Below are 23,184 nucleotides of genomic sequence, written 5' to 3' on the forward strand. Positions count from 1 at the left end.
TGTGGGGATGTACACAAGGAGGCCTTTCTCACCACAACCCCCTCGCCATTACCCCCAAATGTCTGACTCTTGCACATAGCTCATGTGGGTGACTCATTCTTCCCAGCCCTCTTTGTTCTTCCTTTCTGCTTAACTAGGTCCAGGGAAACTTCTAGCATAAGTCTATAACCTGTCTCCATGGTTCCAAATGAGGGTCTTTATGCTCTTGATGATGTTCAGGGTATACATTTATTTCAAAGAATAAATGTGTCAGTTTTGTCTGCATCTCAGTTTGATATTAACTTCCACATTTAACTTGAGGCTGGGGTTTAAAGGCCTCTCATAGTTTCAGTTTCTTGCTATTAGACTATTTCCCAGGCCTTAGTCAGTCATGTTAAAACCAGAAGCCAAACTATGGCTTTAAAAATGTTGAGTAATTTTTTCTAGCCTTGACCTCACCTCTAAACTCCAAACTGTCTACTACCATCTCCATGTGGATGTCGTACAGGCATCTCAAATTTAACATGTTTAAAGAAGCATTCTCTCTCAATTTACCCCCCAAATAAGTTCCTCCCCACCCGTCTTCCCCATGTCAATTAGTGGTATCCCATCACCCCCCTAGTTTCTTAAGTCAAAATCCTAGGACTAATTCCTGAGTCCTCCCTTTTATTCCAGCCACGGTCCCCCCTTTCAGTCCTAACCCCAAGCTTTCCTCCAGTCAGGGCCTATGTACTTGGTACTCCCTCTGCCTAGAAAGCTCCCCCAGGCCGAACTTCTCTTCCTTCAGATTTCAACACAAAGTTTATCCCTGAAGAGGTTTTCCTTGGTCACCATGTCTTAAATGGCCTTCATCGTCTATTACTGTTCCTCTAACAACTCATCCTGTTTTCTTTGTAGTGTTGATCCCATCCTCAAAGTAATTTATTGCATTATCTCGTGTACTGCATTCACTGTAAGGCTGGGGTGAAGCTCCTCCACTTCCATGCTGCCTCCCCTGGGATGGCGCCCGTCCTGTGCACTGCTAGATTCCCAGCACTCAAAACCATTATTTGCACATCACAAACAGTAAAATTTGCTTCATGAATGAATGGTAATTAATAGGAAAATTGCTACTCTGAAACACTAGATAAAAAATTTTCTAGACTCAGAATTCCCATATTCAGTTCCCTTTCATTTATTCCAACAAAAGCACCATATGGGTATACCTACACCACCAAGAGACACACAGGTCCATATCTCTACCAGATTACATTTTATCATTTTATAAATGACAATCCCATCAAAGTATACAGACACAAAGCAAGAGTGCTTTAGAAGTCTAAAACACATTTTCCTCTGTTTGTGAATATGTATGTATATATTATCTTCAAAATGAGATAATGTAATAGTATTAGATTATCACATTCATACAAAGATAACCACCGTCTTTAAAAACAGCAGTGTGCCACAGGGTTTTACCTTTGTAGATACATGTAATTAAATGTCTTACATTTCTTAGGTACATTATTAAAATTCAGGCAATATATATTACATTCTTAATACTTTTATGAATTTGAAGTCCTTGAGCTAGCTTTCCCCCCATTTTCAATTCTATGTTGAAAATAAGCACCGGCAGCATCATGCTTCTGTAGCTGGCCTTCTGATTTTCAGGCAGAAAGGCAGCTAAAAGACCATTAGGGCAATTCTGAAATGAAATCCATTCTTTTTTTTTTTTTTTTTTAATACAGTGAATTTACTTACTGCCTCTTTCTCAAGAGGCTAATTAACTTTTTTTTTTTTTTGAGGGGTGCTCTAGATCAGTACTTTTTTTTTTTAATTTTATTTATTTATTTATTTATTTATTTATTTATTTATTTATTTATTTATTTATGGCTGTGTTGGGTCTTCGTTTCTGTGTGAGGGCTTTCTCCAGTTGCGGCAAGCGGGGGCCACTCTTCATCGTGGTGCGCGGGCCTCTCACTGTCGCGGCCTCTCTTGTTGTGGAGCACAAGCTCCAGACGCGCAGGCTCAGTAGTTGTGGCTCACGGGCCTAGTTGTTCCGCGGCATGTGGGATCTTCCCAGACCAGGGCTCGACCCCGTGTCCCCTGCATTGGCAGGCAGATTCTCAACCACTGCGCCACCAGGGAAGCCCGAGGCTAATTAACTTTTAAAAGCTCCTACAAGTATTATAAGGAGTATACTATTAGACAGATACTACATGTACAATAGTTCCTTAAGGTTTTCACTGTTGAACATTGAGTTTCATCTCATTCTCTGGCTCACACCCTCAGGTGTAGAGAACTAATTAAGAGTCTCCCTCCCAGTCTTACAACAAAATAAGCCAGGCAAACTGCAAGTTCAAGACTTTTCATGAACCCATGAGAGTGCTTAGGTCACAGGGCAACCAACTAGCCCAAAATCTAAGGTGACACAGACATCTGCAGGCAGACACAGAACGCAAGCACTTACTTACCTGGGGCAGACGCACCTGGACACTGGAAAACAAACTGAATAAAAAATAGGCAAAAGACCTGAACAGACACCTCACCAAAGAAGCTACAGATGGCAGGTAAGCATATGAAAAGAAGTTCAACATCATATGTCATTAGGGAATTGCAAATTAAGACAAGCTGCTACATATAAGCTAGAATGGCCAAAATCCAAGCACTGACAATACCAAATACTGGCAAGGATGTGGAGCAACAGGAACTCTCATTCGTTGCTGGTGGGAATGCAAAATGGTATACAGCAAGTTTGGAAGACAGTTTGGCAGTTTCACAGAAAACTACACATACTCTTCCCATACAAAACAGCAATTCTGTCCCTGGTATTTACCTAAATGAACTGAAAAGGTATGTCCATTGAAAACACCTGCACACATGGTGTATATAACAGCTTTATTCAAAACTGCCAAACTTTGGAAGCAACCAAGATGTCCTTCAGTAGGTGAATGTTAATAAACTATGGTACATCCAGACAATGGAAAATCATTCAGCACTAAAAAGAAATGAGCTATCAGGCCATGAAAAGACATGGAGGAATCAAATGTATATTACCCAGTGAAAAAAGCCAATATGAAAAGGCTACATACTGTATGATTCTGATTGTCAAACATTCTTAAGGCAAAACTATGGAAATGGTAAAAGATCAGTGGTTGCCCGAGGTTACGAGGAGGGAGTGATGAATAGGCAGAGCATAGAGGATTTTTAGGGCAGTAAAACTACTGTGTATGATACAATAATAGTGGATACATGTTATTATATATTTCTTAAAACCCATAGGATGTACAACACCAAGAGAGAACACTAATGTCAACTATGAACTTTGGGTGATAATGATGTGTCAGTGCAGGTTCATCAGTTATAACAAATGCACCACTGTGATGCAGGATGTCGATAGTGGAGGAGGCTGTGTGTGTGCAGGGATGGGAATAAATGGAAACTCTCTACACGTTCCCCTTAAGAGCAGTGAACCTAAAAAAATAAAGTCCGTAAATTAAAAAAAATAGTATGGTATTTGCAAAAGACAGACACATGAAAGTCTAGAAACAGATCAGTATAAATACAGGAAGCTAATTTTTCACAAAGTTGCAAAGGGAATTCAATTGAGAAAGTTTTTTCAACCAAAAAAAAAGTATACATAAGATTACCCACTTTGAATTCTGCAGTCTAAAATCTCACTACTATCTGGTGAAATTTAGCATCAAAATATTATACATTTGAAGTTTACCTAGAAGGGTAATCCTAAATACCTAGCACTTTCAAAACCATCTGGAAGTACAATGCTGACAAACTGGCCCGTCATTTTATTAATGAAATGATTAAATTCTTTCGAAAGGCTATGCTTTAAAATAAAAGTTTTTTAAAAAGATGAGAAGCAAGTAGAAAAACTAAATCACTAATAATTCTTACTTAATATATCTTGTCTTACGAAAACAAACACAGGTTTTACTTTTCTTTTTTTCTCCCATTTCATTAAGATATATAATTGACATATTACATTGTATTAAGTTTAAGGTATATAACACATATATGTACATATTGTAAAATGTTACCACAATAAGCTTAGTTAATATCCATCATCTCATAGTTAATAATTTTTTTCCTTGTGACGAGAACTTTTAAGATCTAGTCTCCTAGCACCCTTCAAATATACAATACAGTATTGCTAACTATAGTTGCCATGCTGTACATTACACCTCTTATAACTGGAAGTTTGTACCTTTTGACCACCTTCACCTAATGCCCCCACCTCCTAACCCCTGCCTCTGGGAACTGCAAAGCTGATCTCCATTTCAATGAGTTGGGTTTTTTAGATTCCAAACACAAGTGAAATCATATAGCATTTGTCTTTCTATGTCTGACTTATTTCACTCAGCATAATGCCCTCAAGATCCATCCATGTTGCCACAAATGGCAGAATTTCCTTCTTTTACTATGGCTGAATTATGTGTATATATGCGTATCAAAATTTCTTTATCAATTTTTCTAAGTCAATGGACACTTAGGTTGTTTCCCTATTTTCTTAGGAATGAAATTACCCTCCAGTAAATTAAAGCATGTAAAAATGTGAAACGGTATAAGATACCTCAAACCAGTTAGGGATCAAATTTATATACTCAATAAAAAAAATCTAATAAGTACAATTGATAATTAAAATCAGGTCAGGAGCTTGGCCAAAATGTAGGGTAAAATTTCTCTCTAAACTTTGACCAAGATATTGGTGTAACTTCATGCTTTTATGAACTGTTTCCCCTTTGCTAAAATATAGCAGGGAATGATGGAATATAAAAACAAAATGAAATAAGAAAAACATAACCAGAGTCAAAGATAAGAAGCATAATGCTGTGAGTGAACCAAAAACTTCAGCTTGTCAAACAAGTCTGCAATGGCAGCCTGGGGATTAGATGGCGGAAGTAAAAGGGGCGAGGTAGTAGTCCTGCCTCTACTAATAGGACTCAGATTCACTGAAACTAGGGGCTGGAACAGGGGCTCGCCTTATTACTAATGAAAGAAGGAAACAAAAAGCACAGACTACTGCCTAGAGCAATGGCTTTTAAGAAGCAGCAGGGAGGGCAAAAAATCAGCCTCCGTGGAGACAGGAACTGAACCTAAAATGATCATGGGTCAGTGACTAAATCTACAAAATCACTTGTATCGGCTTGGAGTGCGAGCTTCGTATCTCAATTATTGGCCCTCATCCTAGACTGCACTGAGGGTGGGGAGTGGTGGAAGCAATCGGCAATCAGAGCAAGGAGAGCAGAGGTAGAAGTGGTGAACCAAACAGGAGAGTGAAAAAAAAATTACAAAATTTATAGCGCTCAGAGAGGAAGCAGCAAACTCAACAATCAGAATACGTGTTCATGTCCAAATGAAAGTAGCTTATAAAACTGCCAAAGAATGTGAAGAAAATGTAGTTGTGATATTCAGATAAATAAAAGAGGGAATAAAATCCATTTTTTAAGAAAGGAATTATTTACCAAGCAAAGCCACAAATCAAATAAAACAGGAGAGAACCAGAGAAATCTTCCTCATCGGGACTTCCACTGCCAGGTAAAATGCAGTAGGTGGCAGCAGCCCAAAACTCCCGCTGCAATAGCTAGAAAAAAAATGTTATCCGTTACAAAATTTACATTTTTAAAGATATGAGAAAGCTGTTGAAGCAAGAGAACAAAATGAATTAGAACTCCAGAGGATGGGAGTTGATCCAAAATGAGCAAAACAAAAACAAAAAACCAAACCACCTGCTGCTTTCTCCTCAGGGGTCATTTGCTGATTTGAGGCATATAGTGATTTTAAGTATAGACTGAGAATCAGGCTTGGGCCACCCTGAGGGACTCTACCAGAGGAATAAAATCAGCACAACTTTCAGAGGTCAGCTATGTCTCTTTCAGAGAAAGTGCAAATCTGAGGTGTCCCTAACAAGAGGCTGATTTTCTCCAAGGTACATTTGCTAAATTCTGGGTTGTATTTAAAAAGCTGGGGAACTAGGATGAGTGTGTCTAAAAGCCAGCATGAAATCTCCCATAGTCTGTATGTTGAAGACAAAATTCTGCTAATGGGAGGGTACTTGCTTTAAACACAAAACCCATCCTCTTCAAGACATTTGTTAGAATTTGAAGGTATAAAGGGCAGGAAGTCAAAGGACTAAATAAATATTTCTTGGGGAAGAACTGAATTATCAAGTCCTTTTGGAACTCTCAATCAAAAGCTTAGAAGGTCCACACCAAAATAATAGAAATAAACTATCAGTCTTACTAAGACTACAAAGGAGCCCCAGCCCACCTCCATCCCTGATTATATCAGCCCCTCACTCTGAGAAAAACGAAAACCTTCTCTGATGAAAGATATTATCTGGAACTCTAGTCATTTAACACACTGTCTGACATACAATCAAAAATTATCAGACAGAAAAACGGCAGAAATACGTGATTGGTAATCTAGAGGAAAAAGAGACAATAAATACAGACTTAAATAATCTAGATATTATTGTTAGCATGATATTCATGGATTAAGAGATTCAACACTGAATTAGGAGATATATTCATAGATTAGGAGATTCAACAGTGAATTAGGAGATATATTCTTGGGTTAGGAGATTCAACACTGCAAACAGGTCAATTCCCACAAATTAATCTAAAGATTCAATGCAACCCTAATCAAAATCTCAGCCAGAATATTTGTGCACTCAATCTCTCATGTGGCCTCCACTATACCCTCAAAAGAGAACAAGAGTGAAAAAACAAATACTGTGTTATGTGTTAGTATTATTTTAAAAATAATTTTGACCTTGCAGGGGCCTACACCACACTTGGAGAAACACTAAACCATCCATGCCCCACTTGCCTAGATGATATTTTACACTTCGTTCTTCTCAAACTTCCATGATTTCCTTGCTCCCCATATTCACTTGCATCTATTGACTTTGTTTCCTAGATAATAAAAAATTATTTAAATAAGTATAAGTAACACTTAATATATAAATGTGTGCATGCACACACACACACACACCCTTCTAGGCATATATAATTAGAAGAGAACTTCCACAAACTCACTGGAACATCTACTCTCCCAACCCACCTGCACTTATATCTACATACACTGCCTTCCCTCCTCTAACTATGGATGAACCATCTGTGCTCCCATCCCATCCACTCTAATAACAGATCATTCTTATCTTACCTTCTCAATGATTTATTTCCAGCACTTTGCCCTTTCTCTCTCGAATCATCAATCTCATCTCTTCTTTATCACCCTCAAACACATATCCTTCTCCAGCTATTATTCAACTTTGCTGCTCCCCTTCTTTACAGCAAAATGCCTCAAAAATTCTGCCGATATTTACTGTCTATTTATTCCTCTCACTTACTCATGATCTTATTATAATCAAGGTTTATTTTCCACTCCACCTATACCCCAAGACCTCCATGTTACTAAAATCAATCCTCAACTCAGCAAATACCTGACTTAGCTTATCACTTCCTCCTTCTAATGACACTGTCTTCACTTTGTCACCTGGCTTTCTGCTCCTTTCATATTAGCTACTTTTTCTTCATATATTCTCAACCTTTGAATTTTGAAGTACACTAAGGTTCAGATCTTGGATCTTCTGTCTTCTCTATTTACATTCATTCCTTACATAAGCTACTTAATGCTCTTAAATACCATCTATATTCCATTGAAACCAAATTGATATATAGAGACAGCACCTCTCTTTGAATCTAGCCTTGTAAATCTAACTGCTTACCTAACTTCAGACGTCTAATGTTGAACATATGCAAAACTAAACTTCTGACCTCAAACTCCATCTTGCTCCTGTTAGTCTTCTTCTTTTCAGTAAAAGACAACTTCATCCTTACAATTTCTCAAGCCAAGTATCTTAGAGCCAAGTATCCTTGGTTCTAAGTATCCTATCTAAGTACTTGGTTCTAAGTATCTAACCAAGTATCCTATCTCAAGCCAAGTATCCTTTACTCCTCTATTTTTCTCATATTCCACCATCCAATGTGCTATCAGGTCAATCTTAAAAATAATCAGAATACAACACTTCTCACCACCTCCACCGCTTCACCTTAGTCCAAGTACACTGTCTCTCACCTTGATTGCTGCACTGGCCACTTACTGGTTTCCTTGCTTCCACATTTACCACCCCAGTTCTCAACACAGTAGCTAGTGTGATCCTTTAAAATCATGTCATATGATGTTTCACTACTCTGTTTAAAAGACTTAATGGCTTCCAATCTCCTCAAAGTAAAAATCAATGTCCTTATAGTGGCCTCCAAGTCTATACATTATGTGGCTCCTAACTACATCTCTACTTGTCTCATCTACTCAACTACTTGCTCACTCTGTTCCAGCCACACAGGCTCCCCCTTGTTTCTCTTGGATAATATTAAGCCAACTCCCACCTCAAGACTTTGCACTTGATATATCCTCAGTCTGGATACTTCCTTCAGGATGCCCTAACTTCCCCTATATAAATAGCAACGCTCCTCTCCCAACCTACTCAGCGCATCACTCCTACCATCCTTACTCTGCTTTGATTTTCCACGTAGCACTTATTGCGTAGTGATATGCTATGCATTATATACTATCTTCTTAACTTTTCATTTTTCTACTAACCACCCACCCCAACCCTCAAAATGTAAGCTCCATAAACACAGATGATATTTGCCACTTCTTTTTTACTAATATATCTCAGTATTAAGAATGGCATCTGGTGCATTCCTGGTATCTAATACATATTTGATAAATCAATGAATGAATGAATAAACCAAAGTAAAATAGAGAACTCAGAAATACATGCATGTGTATGTATGTGTGTGTGTGTATCTCACCGCAGTGGTATTACAAATCAATAGTGAAAGATGAGCCATTCAACAAATGCTGCTAGAACAATCAAGTAGAAAACAAGTTTTTGAATATTAAGACCCAAAAAGGCCAAAGTGTAAAGGAAATCATAAAAAGAAAAGATTGAGGGACTTCCCTGGTGGTGCAGTGGTTAAGAATCCACCTGCCAATGCAGGGGACACGGGTTCGATTCCTGGTCCAGGAAGATCCCACATGCCGTGGAGCAACTAAGCCTGTGCGCCACAACTACTGAGCCTGCGCTCTAGAGCCCGTGAGCCACAACTACTGAGCCCGTGTGCCACAAGTGCGCCTAGAGCCTGTGCTCCATAACAAGAGAAGCCACCGCAATGAGAAGCCCGCGCACCACAATGAAGAGCAGCCCCCACTCGGCGCAACTAGGGAAAGCCCGCGCAGAGCAACGAAGACCCAACACAGCCAAAAATAAATAAAATAAATAAATTTATAAAATAAATGAATAAATAAAATTATTAAAGTTATGAGAACTAGAACAATTTTAAAAAAAGAAAAGATATATTTGACTATATTCTTTTTTGTACATTTCAAAACAAAAATTTCACAAGCAAAATGACAAGCCACAGGATCAAGGATATTTAAAATAAGGTACCATTTCACATTCACTTTCCAGAACATAAAGAACTCTGACATTATGGCAAGTATTGGTGACCTAGTAGAGTAATGGAAACTCAAATTACACAGTACTACAAGAGGATAAACTGATGTAATTTTAAAGGGTAGTTGGTACTATCTCCTCAGAGTTGAAGATGGATATACACACCTTATGATCCAAAATTTCACTTCTAAGTATTCAACCTGGAATCACCCTTCACTACTATATTCCTAGTATAAGCACACCAGAATACCCAAGAATGTTCGTAACTGTTTTGTAAAGTTGAAAAAGTTGAATACATCTTAAATGAGTATCAACATGACAACAAATGAATTATAGTATAAAGAATGAAATTATATACTGTATGGTAAAGTGAATCATGTAGATCCACATATAAAAACTTGGCCAAACATAAAAAAAAAATGTTACACAGAAAATGTTGCAGAATAGTGCTAGCAACACAGTACTATTTATACAGAACAATGGTTTTCAAAGTGTAGTCTGGGGATCCCTAGGAGTCCCCTATTTGGGGTCATAATAAAACTAAGATGTCATTTGCCTTTTTCACTCTTGTTCTCTCTCAAGGATAAAGTGGAGTTTTCTAGAGACTGCATGCAGAAACAGAACCATGATAATCCAGCTGTCTTTTATTAAGCCTAATATTAAAAAGATTTGCAAAACAATGTAAAACAACGCCCCTCTTTAAGTGTTTTTTTTTTGGTCTTGGACAGTATAGTTATTCTTTCATTAAAACGTTATTTATGTTAATAGATAAAGATTTATTATTATTAAATATATTAATACATATTTAAATATCAGTTTAAATTTTAAATAAACAAATATTTATAAATACAACCCACATAAACAAATTCTTTAGTGTCCGCAACAATTTTCAAGAGTATAAAGGGGACCTAGAATAAAACAGTTTGAGAATTGCTGATGTGGAATCAAAAATGTACAGAACTAGAGCATGTAACAAGTATGTGTATATACATATATATCTATCTCCCTATGTATATAAACTGGTCAAACTGCATAGGCATAAAAAGTAAATTCACAGGAGGGGTCACCTATGGGGTGTGAGTAGATCAGACTTAATGGGATACCTGGGTGGCTTCAAATGTGGATTATTTTTTCTTTAAAACAGAAACAGGAAACCCAGATTTAGAGCAAATATGGCAAAATGAGGAAGTACATGCATCTTTGTTTTTCTATTTTATTAACTTTCCTGTATAACTGAACCTTTGGGGGTAGGAGCAATCTATCATTTCCTCTGTAAATTTATTTTCTACAATTTCTTCCCCTTTAGTACCATTATTTTTTCCCTTTCAATTCCTGTGAAGTCCTCCGTTTGCAAATTGCTTCTCTCCCTAAAGTAGCAATTTAACAAACATATCAGCTGAGATTTAAGCTACAAAAGTTTTTTCTCCTTTCTAAGTGAATATGAAATTTAAATGACAATGGCTGAAAGAATGATAAGAATTCTACAGATGAAACTATGGATTTATGACCTCATATGACTCACATCACATAACATAAATCTGATGCTATTAAAAAGATTTTCCATTGATAAAAATTAATTTCAATATGAATTGTTGACACTGATGAAATCATCAAAAATACTGGTTTTAAATACTTTTCATCTATAACTATATAATCTACATATATAGTATTATTCCACAGGAAAACAGAATATTTCAAAGCTGAATATGGTTAGAGCAATACAAATTATCAATGTGACAAAATTATAACATTTTAAAGTAAAATACAGTTACTCATTAATTCAGGAAATACTGAGTCTCTGCTATATTCTAAGCCCTGGAGATATAAAGACACAAGACAGACAAGTACTCTGCTCATTCCAGAAGGCAGACAGAAAGTCAAAGTGAACAAATGCACAAAATAATTCCCAATCATGATAGACACTGAAAATTAAGAAATAAAGAAAACAAAGTGAGATGTTGTGATTTAAGAAAATGACTGGGTGGGGAGACTTCTAAAGATTCAGTGGACAAGGGAAGATCTCAGAGGACGTAACATTAAAGCTGGTACACTAAGTGATACCAGAGCAAGTAGCCATACAAAATTCTGTTGGCCAGAATGTGACCTATTTCAGAACAATAATAACAATGTGGATGAAGAACCAATGAACAAGGCTGAAAACAGTACAGGCTGAAGTCAAAGGCTAGGTAAGGGCTAGACCATGTAAAGCTTAGATTTTATTCGGAAGGTAGTGAGAAGCTATCTGCAGGTTTTATGCAGAGAGTTATTAACAAAATCTGATTATCCTTAACTGCTTTGTGAAGATAAGAGGGACAACAATAGCAACAAGAAGACCAGTTAGGACACCACTGAAAGGGATAATGGGAGTGGCAGCAATGGAGATGAAGAAAAGTTGAGGTATTTGTTTTATCTTGGAAACAGAACAAAAGTACCTGACAGATTTGAGTGTAGGGGGTGAGTGAAATTGAGGAATCAATGAGGACTCCTAGATTTTTGATGAAAATTAATGATTTCCTATTTGAAATATTATTTCCTTAAGTTTTGTATTGTTAGCTATTTCCACAACAGTGATATACCACAACCACCCCAAAACCCGGTGGCTTGAAATAACAATCATTTATACTTTCTCCTGTGTCTATGAGTTCGTTGTACTCCAGGCTTGGAGTCAAGCTTCAGGTTGGGTCAGGTTTACTCCACATCTCCCTCATCCTCTTTGGACCAACAAGCTCACCAGAACATGTTCTTCTGAAGGTAATGAGACACAAAAAGGACAAGCCCAATCACTCACGCACATGTTAAGCCTCTGTTTGGGTAATGTCTACTAACATCCCACTGGCCAAAGCAAATCACATGGCTGAGCCAAAATCAAAAGGCAGAGAAGTACACTTCTCTAGCAGAAGGACTGCAGTATCACATGGCAAAGACCAAGGATACATGGAGAGAAGAAGAACAAAAGCAAATAATTCAATCCACACCAGTTTCTATATATTCAAATCATGAGTCACAACTGTAAAAGGTCACCAGTTTTTGGAATGTTCCAAATCATTTCTCAAGATAACCACAATTAAGATATAATTAGTTCTCTTAATTAATACCTATTTTTATTAAGTAATTACATGAACATTTTCAAATTCTACTTTATTACCAAAGACTATATTTAGCTACACTACATGTGTTGTAGAAAAAAAATGACATTAGGGATATTTCTGAGATTAAGATAACATGAAAGAAAGAAACTGGTTTGAAATTTAAAACAATTGTATAGTATGGTCAAAGACATCACTAGAACAACTAGAGAGTAAAGACAGGCAACCAATCAGAATACACTTCAAAGATTTTTTGAAGGGGAGAAAAATAAGTATTTACTTATTTTACTTCATAAAATCAAACCATTTCATTGTATAGAAGCCATTATACTTCATAGATATTTTCTAAAAAGCAAAATTGCTAAAAACAAAGTTAAGGGCTAAAAAACAAACTAAAAAAAAAAATCTGCAAAATATATAACAAACAAAAGGTCCATATCCTTACTATGTATATCAAGTTCTTACTAAACACTAAGAAAAGTAAGGCTATTCTTATTCATATCTCATCGACTTTAACATTGTCTCATATGCTTAAAAATATTTCTTGAAAGAATAAATGAGCTTAATGTGTTCTGGTGAAGTTTGGAAACGTGATACATACTTTAGATGGAAGAGAACCAAATTACGAAGAGCTTTTGAAGCCAAGCAGAGAAATTTAAATTTGTTGTAGAGGTTATCACAGGCTCAGAGGAATGGCCTAAAGAAAGCACTGTTTTACTATGGTTAATTGGCCAACTGTTACCAAAATGAAATACATATAGAGAGGCTAAGATTAAGTAGAACATCCAGGAGGTGATGAACAAAAATTCTAGATTAGGGGAAAAGAATTCAAGAACCATTCCAAGAAAAAGATTAAATACCGTAGAATAGAGAAATATAATAGAAAATAGTCAAAGAAAACTCTAGAATCTAGCCTGGGCAGTGCTTCTCAAACTTCAGTGTGCACAGAATTCACTTAGGAATCTTGTTAAAAGGCAGATTCAGTTCAGTAGATTCGAGATTCTGCATTCATAGTAACCTCCCAGGTGGTGCCACTATTGTTGCTCTTAAGATCATACTTTTAAGTAGAAAGGGTCTAGGAAATAAGAGTAATTATGGAACAACTTAGATAAGAGAGTCAGTTTTCCCAGAAGCCAAGACAACGATCAAGCCTCATATTACGTGCTTTCTTATCAGCCTGTGTCCCTCCTTCTTAGCACTCACCAAAGCTCCATTTTTACATTTATTTTTGTGATTATTTGTTCAATGTATTTCCCCCCACTGAGCTCAGTGTCCTGTTTGGCTCACCACTTTAGTCCTGTTATCTGGACATTGGCACACATCTGGCACATAGCAGGTGCTGGTTATTTGTTTAAGAAATGAATGGGGCTTCCCTGATGGCGCAGTGGTTAAGAATCTGCCTGCCAGTGCAGGGAACACGGGTTCGAGCCCTGGTCCAGGAAGATCCCAAATGCCGCGGGGCAACTAAGCCCGTGTGCCACAACTACTGAGCCTGTGCTCTAGAGCCTGCGAGGCACAACTACTGAGCCTGCGTGCCACAACTACTCAAGCCCACATGCCTAGAGCCTGTTCTCCACAAGAGAAGCCACTGCAATGAGAAGCCCGCGCACCGCAACAAAGAGTAGCCCCCGCTCACTGCAACTAGAGAAAGCCGCGCACAGCAACAAGGAACCAAAGTAGCCGAAAATAAATAAATAAAATAATAAATAAATTTATTAAAAAAAAAAAGGAATGAATGAGTCAACGAAGAGAAATGCTAAAAGAGACGCTGGATTGAACAGAGGAAGGTAAGTGAGAGACACTCCAGTGAAAAGATACATGTTGATCAGAATGAAGACAAAGGCAGTTGATGTAGATCTGATTGCTATCATATTAGACATGAGCATTGGTAGCCATGTAAGTAAATAAAATTACTGAAGGGGAGTGTATATACAAAGAGAGAAGATCTAAGGAAGCTTTGTTGGACAAACAGCCAGAGAGAACCTAGAGGAAGGGCCACCAAAGGATACAGTCAGACAGGAGATTCTGAATGCGAGAAAGCACAAATAATGAAGAAAGTTCTAACATATATCATCTAAGGCTAAAGATCGACTGAGTAGTGGATTCAGAAAAGCTATTATGCTTAAACATCTTTCTGTAAATATGTAGACGTAGAAGTCAGATTTTAGCATGTTAAGAAAAAATGAGGTGATAGGGAAGAAGTAGTAGTACTTGCATGTACAAATTCAAGATAATATAATAGCAAATTTGGGGGGAGATAAAAATTATAGTGTTTCTCTACTCAGAGGAATGGAAAACATGTTCATGTTTGAAAATGCCCACAGGAGCCAGGCTGGCATATATAAACAAATGAAGTAGTCTTGGGATAGAATAATAGAGAGTGGAGGAGACGGAATCAAATTAGAATGTGTAGGCCCCACATAAAGACAGCAGCTAACACAGTGCCACCAGATTATTGCTTCAAAAAAAATGAAAAGCTAATAGTGTCAAAATTTCCAATTTTTTTTTTCAAGAAAACCCCCAAATCTGGATAGGTGTGTGAAATTTCCTGAATTGGATAAAAAATATATTCAACCTATAGGGCACTACTTTACTTCACTCTTTCTGATCCAAAATAAAATCTGAGTTATCAAGAAGTAAATAAAAAAATGGCCAAGCAGAATTAAGAACGTGGCTAATGTTAAACAGTATAAATATGGAGCAATATGTTATGCCACTACAGAACTGATTAAATGTTGAGGACTAGTTCAGCAAATGACAAAGGTACCAGGAACCAAAGGAAGCAGCACTTAGACATGAAGTATAAAAGAGAGAGAAAGGCCGTCTAGGGTAAAAGGAAAAGATTTTAGGAAGGGAAAGTGCGAGGGTTTGAATGCATGGAAGTCCATATCAAAGTCAAAATAACATAAGAGTTGGAAGCAACAGACAATTCAGTGGAAAGTGACACTATTACACTAAAAGAAATGTAGAATTTTGATTATGAAAATTATATTTTCATTTATTTTATTCAAAATGTGAACTGTAAAGACACTTTTACAAGATCTTTTAATCCGACAATATTTAAGAATAGATAATGATGGTTATCTTAAATAGTCTTAGATATTCAAGACAGATAATGGAAAGGAAATATTTTGCCTTGAACATACCCCACAACTGAGGGTAAGAAGGAAGCACACGCTCCAGTCCCATTCTGTTCTTTGCCCCTTTGTTGAGTTTGCCAAAAATACTTGGAGCCAGTTAAGACAGAAGACAGACATCTGGCCACGTAAAACTATCTGGACCAATCCACATTCATACATACTAAAGAGCAGACAGCAGGTTAATAAATTAATAATCACTATACCAGTCTGGTCTGCATTTAAAACTGACCTAAATGATATAACATTTCAATTTCCTTTCTTATGCAAGCACTTCAGCTGTCCTTCAATCAGGTTCAAGCACATTCTAGATAGGTAAGTAGTATTATTCACTCCTTCAAATGATAATCATTCAGCACTTACTATATGCAAAGTGCTCTTCAAAGCGCTATGGTAAACATAAAATATTAATCAGTCATGAATAATGTCACGAAGAAACATATGCCTAATAGAGGAGATTACAGAACATGTATGCATAGATAATTACAAGAGAAGTTAAAAATCTAAAGAGATACCAGTGAAGAACTATAAAATGTTCAAGAGGGAGATAAAAAGATTAGAAAGAAAATTTCACCATTCAAGGATTCTTAGTCAACATAAAAACAAAGGTCACAGTCCAGTCTTCCAGCTCCCAATCCTTTTCTAACAAGCCACTGTTGTCTTTCACCACTTCTCACACGACTTTTCTACTAAACTCTCAAAGTTTAGAGTCGTTCATCCTTAATTCTTCATCACGATTTTATTCCATTTACACTTAATCTGTGGTACCACTGAAGATGTTTAATTAATTCCTATCAACATTACACAGAACAAAATCTTTTTACTCGACTCCGAAAAATTGACATCACACACAGAATTGACTCACACCTGGCCTTGCAGATTGTTAACCAGAAATAAAAGAGAATGATATCCACTAGGAACAAAGCTTTGTACTTCTACTCCACATCCATCTAACTCTCCAAAAAAGACCCTTGGGGGTTCAAGGACCATGATAGTAAAGTTCAGAAAGAAGTTTCTGGTTGAAAAAATAACCATCTTCAGTTGTGCTTCTAAACCAATCACAGGATCTAAAACCACTAGCCCCTCCCTCATTCCATAACTTAGATGCCTTGATCCTTCTGTCAAAAACAACTGGAATTTGTTTTACAGTTAGAGGACTACTAGGAAACTCTACCTCTAACACTAATTCTAGAAAAGACAATTCAACACAAAAGGCAAAGTTTTGCAATAAAAGCCTGAAGCGGGAGGCAGAATGAAAGAAATCAGCATTTGGTTCTCAAAACAAGTAAAAATGTAATTGTCATCAACTTAGTTCCACCAACAGAAACAGATAAAATATATATATTCTAAATGTAGTAACAATAGCTTTTCACTTTAACCAGTGAAGAAAAATGGAGAAGAACAAAAATAAGAAATTAATGTGTCTTCATTCATCATTCTCTTCAACAGATAATCTAATTCCATTCGTGTTAAAATGTTCATGTGCTGCATCTACAGTATCTATATATTGATACCTGAAGTATCAATATTATTTCTTTTTATAGAAATAAGATAAATATTAGCATAAGAACTTAAAGCTCCATGAAGACGGTATTTTGTCTGTTCGGTTCACTGATTTATCCACATCTGAATACCTAACACACAGACAGTTCTCAATAAATATCTCCAGCTGAACTGTGCTTAAAACACAAAAGGCTCTCAATAAACATTTGCTGTAAGAATGAATGAATGGATGTCAGAAGAAATTTCTTGACAACTAAATCTCAGAATCAACAGACTATACTCTACCATGTCAGAAGAAAAAGAAGTAGCAATATTTAACATGAAGTTTAAGATTAACATGAAGTTCCTTTCAGTCTTTTTTTAATTATCGTGAAGAAAATGTGATTTCAAAAAACTGGTAATTAACAAGTTACCACTTAGCTATGTGACTTCATGTAAGAAGTTAGCTTGCAGCACTACATACTGTATCTAGTATCATTAAGGGTAAAAAAAATAGGGATAAAAAATTAGGACGTAAAACTGAAGAAAAGCAGATAAAAAGCATTAATTACTGAATCACTCTGAAATTTCCCCAACTTTGTGGATCTGTGAAGAACTAAGATTTATCTTTATCAATTTTCTATTTCTATTAAATTGTTTCACACATGAATATATAAAGCCATCAATATTATCTGGTGTTAGATGTTAAGAAAGTAACAATACACAAACTGGTTTGGGAGGTTGTTTTTGTCAAAAATGAAAAAAAAAAAAAAAAAAACTTTTCTTTGTTTATATTTCATCTCCCATCATGTTATAATTACCTCCAGCTCTGTCTCCCTCAAAATATTGCAACTCTTTGAAAATAATTATCTTTTGCTCCATTGTCTACTTGTTGAATTACATCTAACCCTGCCTAAATAAAATTCCTATCAAAAATACATTCCTATCAAAATTCTCTAAAGGACTTATCTAACAAGTCAATCAGTCACTAATAAAACCCACAATGAAATCTTAACTATTTGTCCAAAAGCAGAGGCCTAGATCATCTAATACCATAGACTATGTAAAAATATTTCTTTTTAATTTTTAATTGTGTTCTCATGTCTGCATTCGACTATGGTTATTTTACTGCTTCACAGTCTTGAAGGAAATGTAGCTCTGTGAATTATCAGAAACAGCTTTTCCAATATCAAAGTTACCTAATTTATTTAATGATTCATTACTTTAATGAAAAAGAAAGTGACCCAAGTTTTTGAAAGATCCAGTGGAAGATTAATAAGAGCACCAAAATGGTCCAAGTGGAAAGACTAGGCTTTCCCTAACCAAGTACAGACCGGGAATACAAAGTGATTAGCTCCTTCTGTCAACCAGAAAATCAATACTGGTGTGGTTTTTACACACAGCTCTATTGGCTTCTTATTCCCCTTCAATGAGTAACTAAAACTCACAGGAAAAAAAATTACAGAAAATCCATCTGAGTAGAAGGATCTTTTTCAAGAAAATCTCTGACACTATAGGGAAAGATTTGCTTAGAATCAGAATATATCAAAAATATAGTTATCAGACTTGATTTTAAATATTTAAAGGTATTAGAAATTTACATAGCTAATTCCAATAAAACAAATTGCTTAATTACATAATTTAGTTAGACTAAGTTCAACTTAAGACTATAAGCTCTTTGAAACATTTCCTAAGGTGTCAATAAATGCAGTTTATGAAATTACTTATAAGAAATGAAAACTCAGCTCTTCAACTAGTGATAGTATCTCCAGAAAAAGCAGTAAGTCAAGAGGAAAAGAGCTGTTTATGGTCAGAGACTTAAGTCTCTTAAAAGTTAAGTTTAATATTAAAGACTGCATTATTGATTCCATACACAGTGATTCCATATTGAACACTGTCTATCAAACCTGGCATCTCATACTTGTGATACAGGTATTGCCTAACCTATTTCCTCATTAATTTAAGAATGATATAACAATTCTAACGCTGATTTTGATGGCTAACAGCAGAAGATAACAGATTTGCCCTGAGTTTTACTGGATGGCACTTACACATTAAAAAGTCTGCAAGAATATCACACCTCTCAAATTAAGTTTCTTCAGTGCTTCACGTTCTGTTATTAAACAAGTAAAAGATATACTTTTAATCCATATCCTTACAATACAAAGCTTAAATTTTATTTCCTTCAACAAAGTAAACAGGTGTATTCATAACCCCAGGTTATCCCCAAATATACAGCGGTAGTAAAAGCACTGGCAAAGTTAAGAAACAAACAAAAAAAAAAAACGAAAACAACTTTAATCTTTGCACAGAAACCAGAACACCATGACATTCTTATTGTTACCTTTTAAACGCTTCAGCGGGGTTTCTCTCACATTCCCCGGGCTGTAGGAGGCTTTGAACCGCTGGATCCCTTAGCTTGTCCTCATATCCTTGGAGAAGTCCACTGCGGCAGATCTGGGCAACCAGACCTCTAATAAACCCTCCAACACACAAAGTATCAGAGTCCTGGGCTTTGCAGAAATGAAAGGCCAAAGCCTGGCGATGTAAGCCTCTCTGCAAGCTTGTAGGTGAACTTGGCCACAAGAGCTCAGTGCATAAGGCTGTCTTGCCACTGCCAGGCCCTCCTACCAATAACACGCCCCAGGCAGCTCCTTTGCCAGAGACAACACTAGCGTTATTCCCAGAATTCATTACAAGGGGCGGTGTGTTGACAGCGCTGTTGCAGCAGTTAGTTTTCTCCTGGAGGCAATGCTGAAGCTTGTGGAAAACCCACTCCCTACAGTAAAACTGCTTCCCCTGCAGTAAACTCGTTTGAGCCATTTTGCAGACTTTCTCTTCCCAAGGATTAGTCATAATAGGTTTCTTAGCGTCAACATTTGCTAGAATCTGGGTACGTCAACACAGGTCTTTACATCCATTAGGACGTAACTTGCATACTAAGTTGACTTTGAATGACAAGAGTAACCAGTTACAGTAAAATTCAACAGCTACATAGTCCGTCTGCCAACAGAATGTGCATGACTTTATTTGGCTCTTTATTCCTGATAATCAGCAGAGAATATAATAGTTTATATTAATTGTTGAACTGATGGAAAACTGCCTGGTCCCGAACCTTGGCCAACACTTTTCCTATATCTTGATGGGTCGCAAAACTCCATGGTTACATCTGGAGTTCATGTGATTGTGGATGTTTCAAGTATGCAGATGAGACAATACATCTGGAAAACTGAAGAGAAAGCCCAATCTTTCAATTTGTACAAAATGCTTTTCCAGATCGCAAGCGTTAAGTCTGTATCTGAAAATTAGATGCAGAAAAGGTGTCCATTATAGTAAATGCTACCAAAGAGATTACATTTATACAGTAGATTGTCAGTGCTCTACTCCTTGTTGAAGGATAGTCACTCAAAGTACGAGACCCTGCCAGTTTTAAGTATATGGGCAACTGCCAGGGAAGGAACTGTTTCAGATTACTGTCTCTTATGTGGCAAAAATGGCAAACCACTGTTAACACCTTCTTAATTCAAAGCATTCATAAAACGCATTTTTCAAGATAGATTCTTAATGAACCTGTTCACAGGCTTCTCGGTTTAAGATGTCCAGGTAATCAATAATTCCCACCAGTAACTAAAATAAAACAAAAATATCTCAGTGCAAAATATCACATGCTAAAAGCTTACTTATCAAAGAATACAATTTACCAGTTACAGTAATCTCAAAAACCCATACACTTCATCTTCGGCACTTTCAAAAAGTTGGACAACTACCCCAAAATCATAATTACATTTTCCTTTCTGTATTTTTCTTCCTCTATAGTTAGGCTTCCCAAACAGCTACATTTTAATCAAGTTACCCTGGATTTTTAAAACCTCATTGTAGAAAGGAGAGAAAAAAAAGACTTTAGGCACATGCAGTAACATCCTTAACTCTAGCCAAAAAGGTCTTTCCGACCAGCTTGGTAGAACAGCGCCAGTTCAGGAAGCTCCATTAACTTGCACAGCCCAGCCAGTCAAGGGCTCTGTTTACGCGACTAGCCACACTTCTTTGTTGATAGTTTGCAAAACCTAGGGGATGATTATCAGGGTTGTGGCTAGATGGGAATGGGTTGGAAAGAAAAAAAGGCGGGTGAGCTTACATGAATGATAAATCCGAACACAAGTACTATGGGAATGCTTCCTTCCTCTGAGCCGAAGGGGGGAACGTTTCGGAGGGGGGTTAGGAATGAAATCTACTACTGTGGCCGCAGAAAAGGCTGCGGGGCAGAGTGCCTTCCAGGCAGGAAAGGGATAAGGAGCGGAGGGCTTCAGGACCGGTGGGTGTTCGCCTACAGTTCCGGCCTCTAGTTTCAGCTGATAGACAAAAGGAACTCCGGGATTCCCAGCGACGGGAACCACCTTTGGTTTCAACAGCCCCAAGGAGCCACAGGGGGGCCACCTTGGAGAGGCCACGGACGGAGGTGCAGCCTCCACCCCGAGGTCTTCCTTCCAGAAGGCTGGGAACGCCTCGACACCCCGCCCCGCCCCGAGATCGGGGTGTGTCTTTTGCAGGGGGAGGGGGTGCCCGACGTCCTTGCCAATCCTTGAGGAGGGGTCGCCTCCGGGCGGCGTCCAGCTCCGCGTCCCTACCCCGGGCGCCGCTACCGTCCCCGCCCGGCCCGCGGCGGAACGACGGGAGAAGTCGGGTCTGGGGCCGGAGGCAGGACAGGGTGGCTGGGTGGGTGGGTCAGGTCGTAGCCCCCGGCACATGCCCCCAAGAATCCGACCTGAGCGTGGGGCCTCGCTTCCACCGCCGCCGCCGCCGCCCCTCGGTTACCTCGGTCCCGGCCGCCGCCGCCGCCGCCGCCGCCGCCGCCGAGGACTCTCAGCTTCAGACACTTGCTTCGCTGAGAAGCCGCAGCCGCCGCCGCCGCCGCCGCCAGCGCTCTCCGGTCTCCAACTGCAGCCGCCTCCTCCGCCCGGCCCGGAGCACGCTCCGGGTTCCAGATCCTCCTCTTGGCCCCCGGCAACTGCCAGTTCCAGCTGCCCCAGCAGCCTTGGCTGTGCTCCTCCCAACCCCCACTGGCCAACCGCCGCCGCCGCCGCCGCAGCCGCCGTCGTCAGGGCAGTGACTGTCTCAGGCAGCCCCGGACCGGCCGGCTCCGCCCCGCCCCGCAGCCCCGCCCCCTCGGCACAAGCCCCGCCCCTCCCGGCCGCAAGGCCTTTCTTCAGCCGCCGGCTCCGCCTTCTTGCCTCGCCCCTCCCCCACCGGGCCGTCCAGTCGCCGCCCGTGCCTGTGCGTGTGCAACCGCCTGGGACCCGTTGCCTGCGCCGCGGGGAGACCATTCTGGGGGCGGCCTCGGGGCTCCGCCTTTCTCGGGGACGGGGGCGGAGAAAGGGGCGGGGGCTGCGTTCTCGCGTCCCCGAGCTCACGCGAGTCGCTGCCCCCCCTTCAGCACTCGGCCCTGAGCCTTCCTTTGTCTTCCAGGCTGAGGGACTCCGCTGGCTTTGGGGGCCGTGTCCGATGCTAGGAGGGGCAGTTGAGCTGGGAGAGTTGCCCCTTGCCACTCCCTTAACCCTCTTGTCCCCAAAGGCCACTCCGGGCCCGTTGTATTCCTCAGTCATCCGGGTCCCCTTTCAATCTATTAAATTCCGGTGATGCTTTAACTTTCTCAGTCTGGGGCTAAGAGAAGCAAGTAAAGACAGGGTAGAAGGTTGTAAAACTAAAAATCGTAGGGGTGTGGGGCGATGTTCCCACCTGCCTCATGTGAAGGACATGGCCAGATGGAGGTTGAAAGCAATCACGATTGGGTCTCAGGCCCCTGCCCTTCTGGACCGATTGATTACCCACAGAGGCCACTCTATGAGAAAAAGACCATGGTCGAGGTCAGAATGCAGAATAACATGAACTGCCCTAGAGGACCTGACCACAGGGCAGTTACTTTTGAACTAGACAAGCCAGTTGTTTGCATTCACGTGCACCTGGATCAGATTCCAAATTTCTGCTGGGAAAGTACTGTCAACTGATGGAGTAGGAAATGTATCTTTATTATTTTATTATTTAT

The 23,184-nt window shown here is 38.8% G+C and overlaps 1 protein-coding gene across 16 annotated transcripts in view; it reads right to left on the reverse strand.

Moving 5' to 3' along the window:
- The window catches only part of ANKRD50 (ankyrin repeat domain containing 50), a 67,028-nt gene extending 44,766 nt beyond the window's left edge, over nucleotides 1-22,262 (reverse strand). For 2 of the 16 annotated variants that reach the window (XM_082462084.1, XM_082462075.1), the window contains exons 1-3: nucleotides 19,489-19,623; nucleotides 12,063-12,184; nucleotides 6,805-6,890 (exon numbers count right to left, since the gene is read on the reverse strand). Coding sequence is in view for 7 of the 16 variants with exons in the window: in XM_082462082.1 (XP_082318208.1) it covers nucleotides 19,489-20,000 (512 nt within the window). In the remaining 9 variants the exon portion in view is untranslated. The other 14 variants (XM_082462085.1, XM_082462076.1, XM_082462071.1 and 11 more) reach the window with 13 other exon arrangements.
- Nucleotides 22,263-23,184: the final 922 nt, after the last annotated feature.

The sequence above is a fragment of the Balaenoptera physalus genome (genome assembly GCF_965194825.1).
Source record: "Balaenoptera physalus genome assembly, chromosome: 5".
Classification (NCBI taxonomy): Eukaryota; Metazoa; Chordata; class Mammalia; order Artiodactyla; family Balaenopteridae; genus Balaenoptera; species Balaenoptera physalus.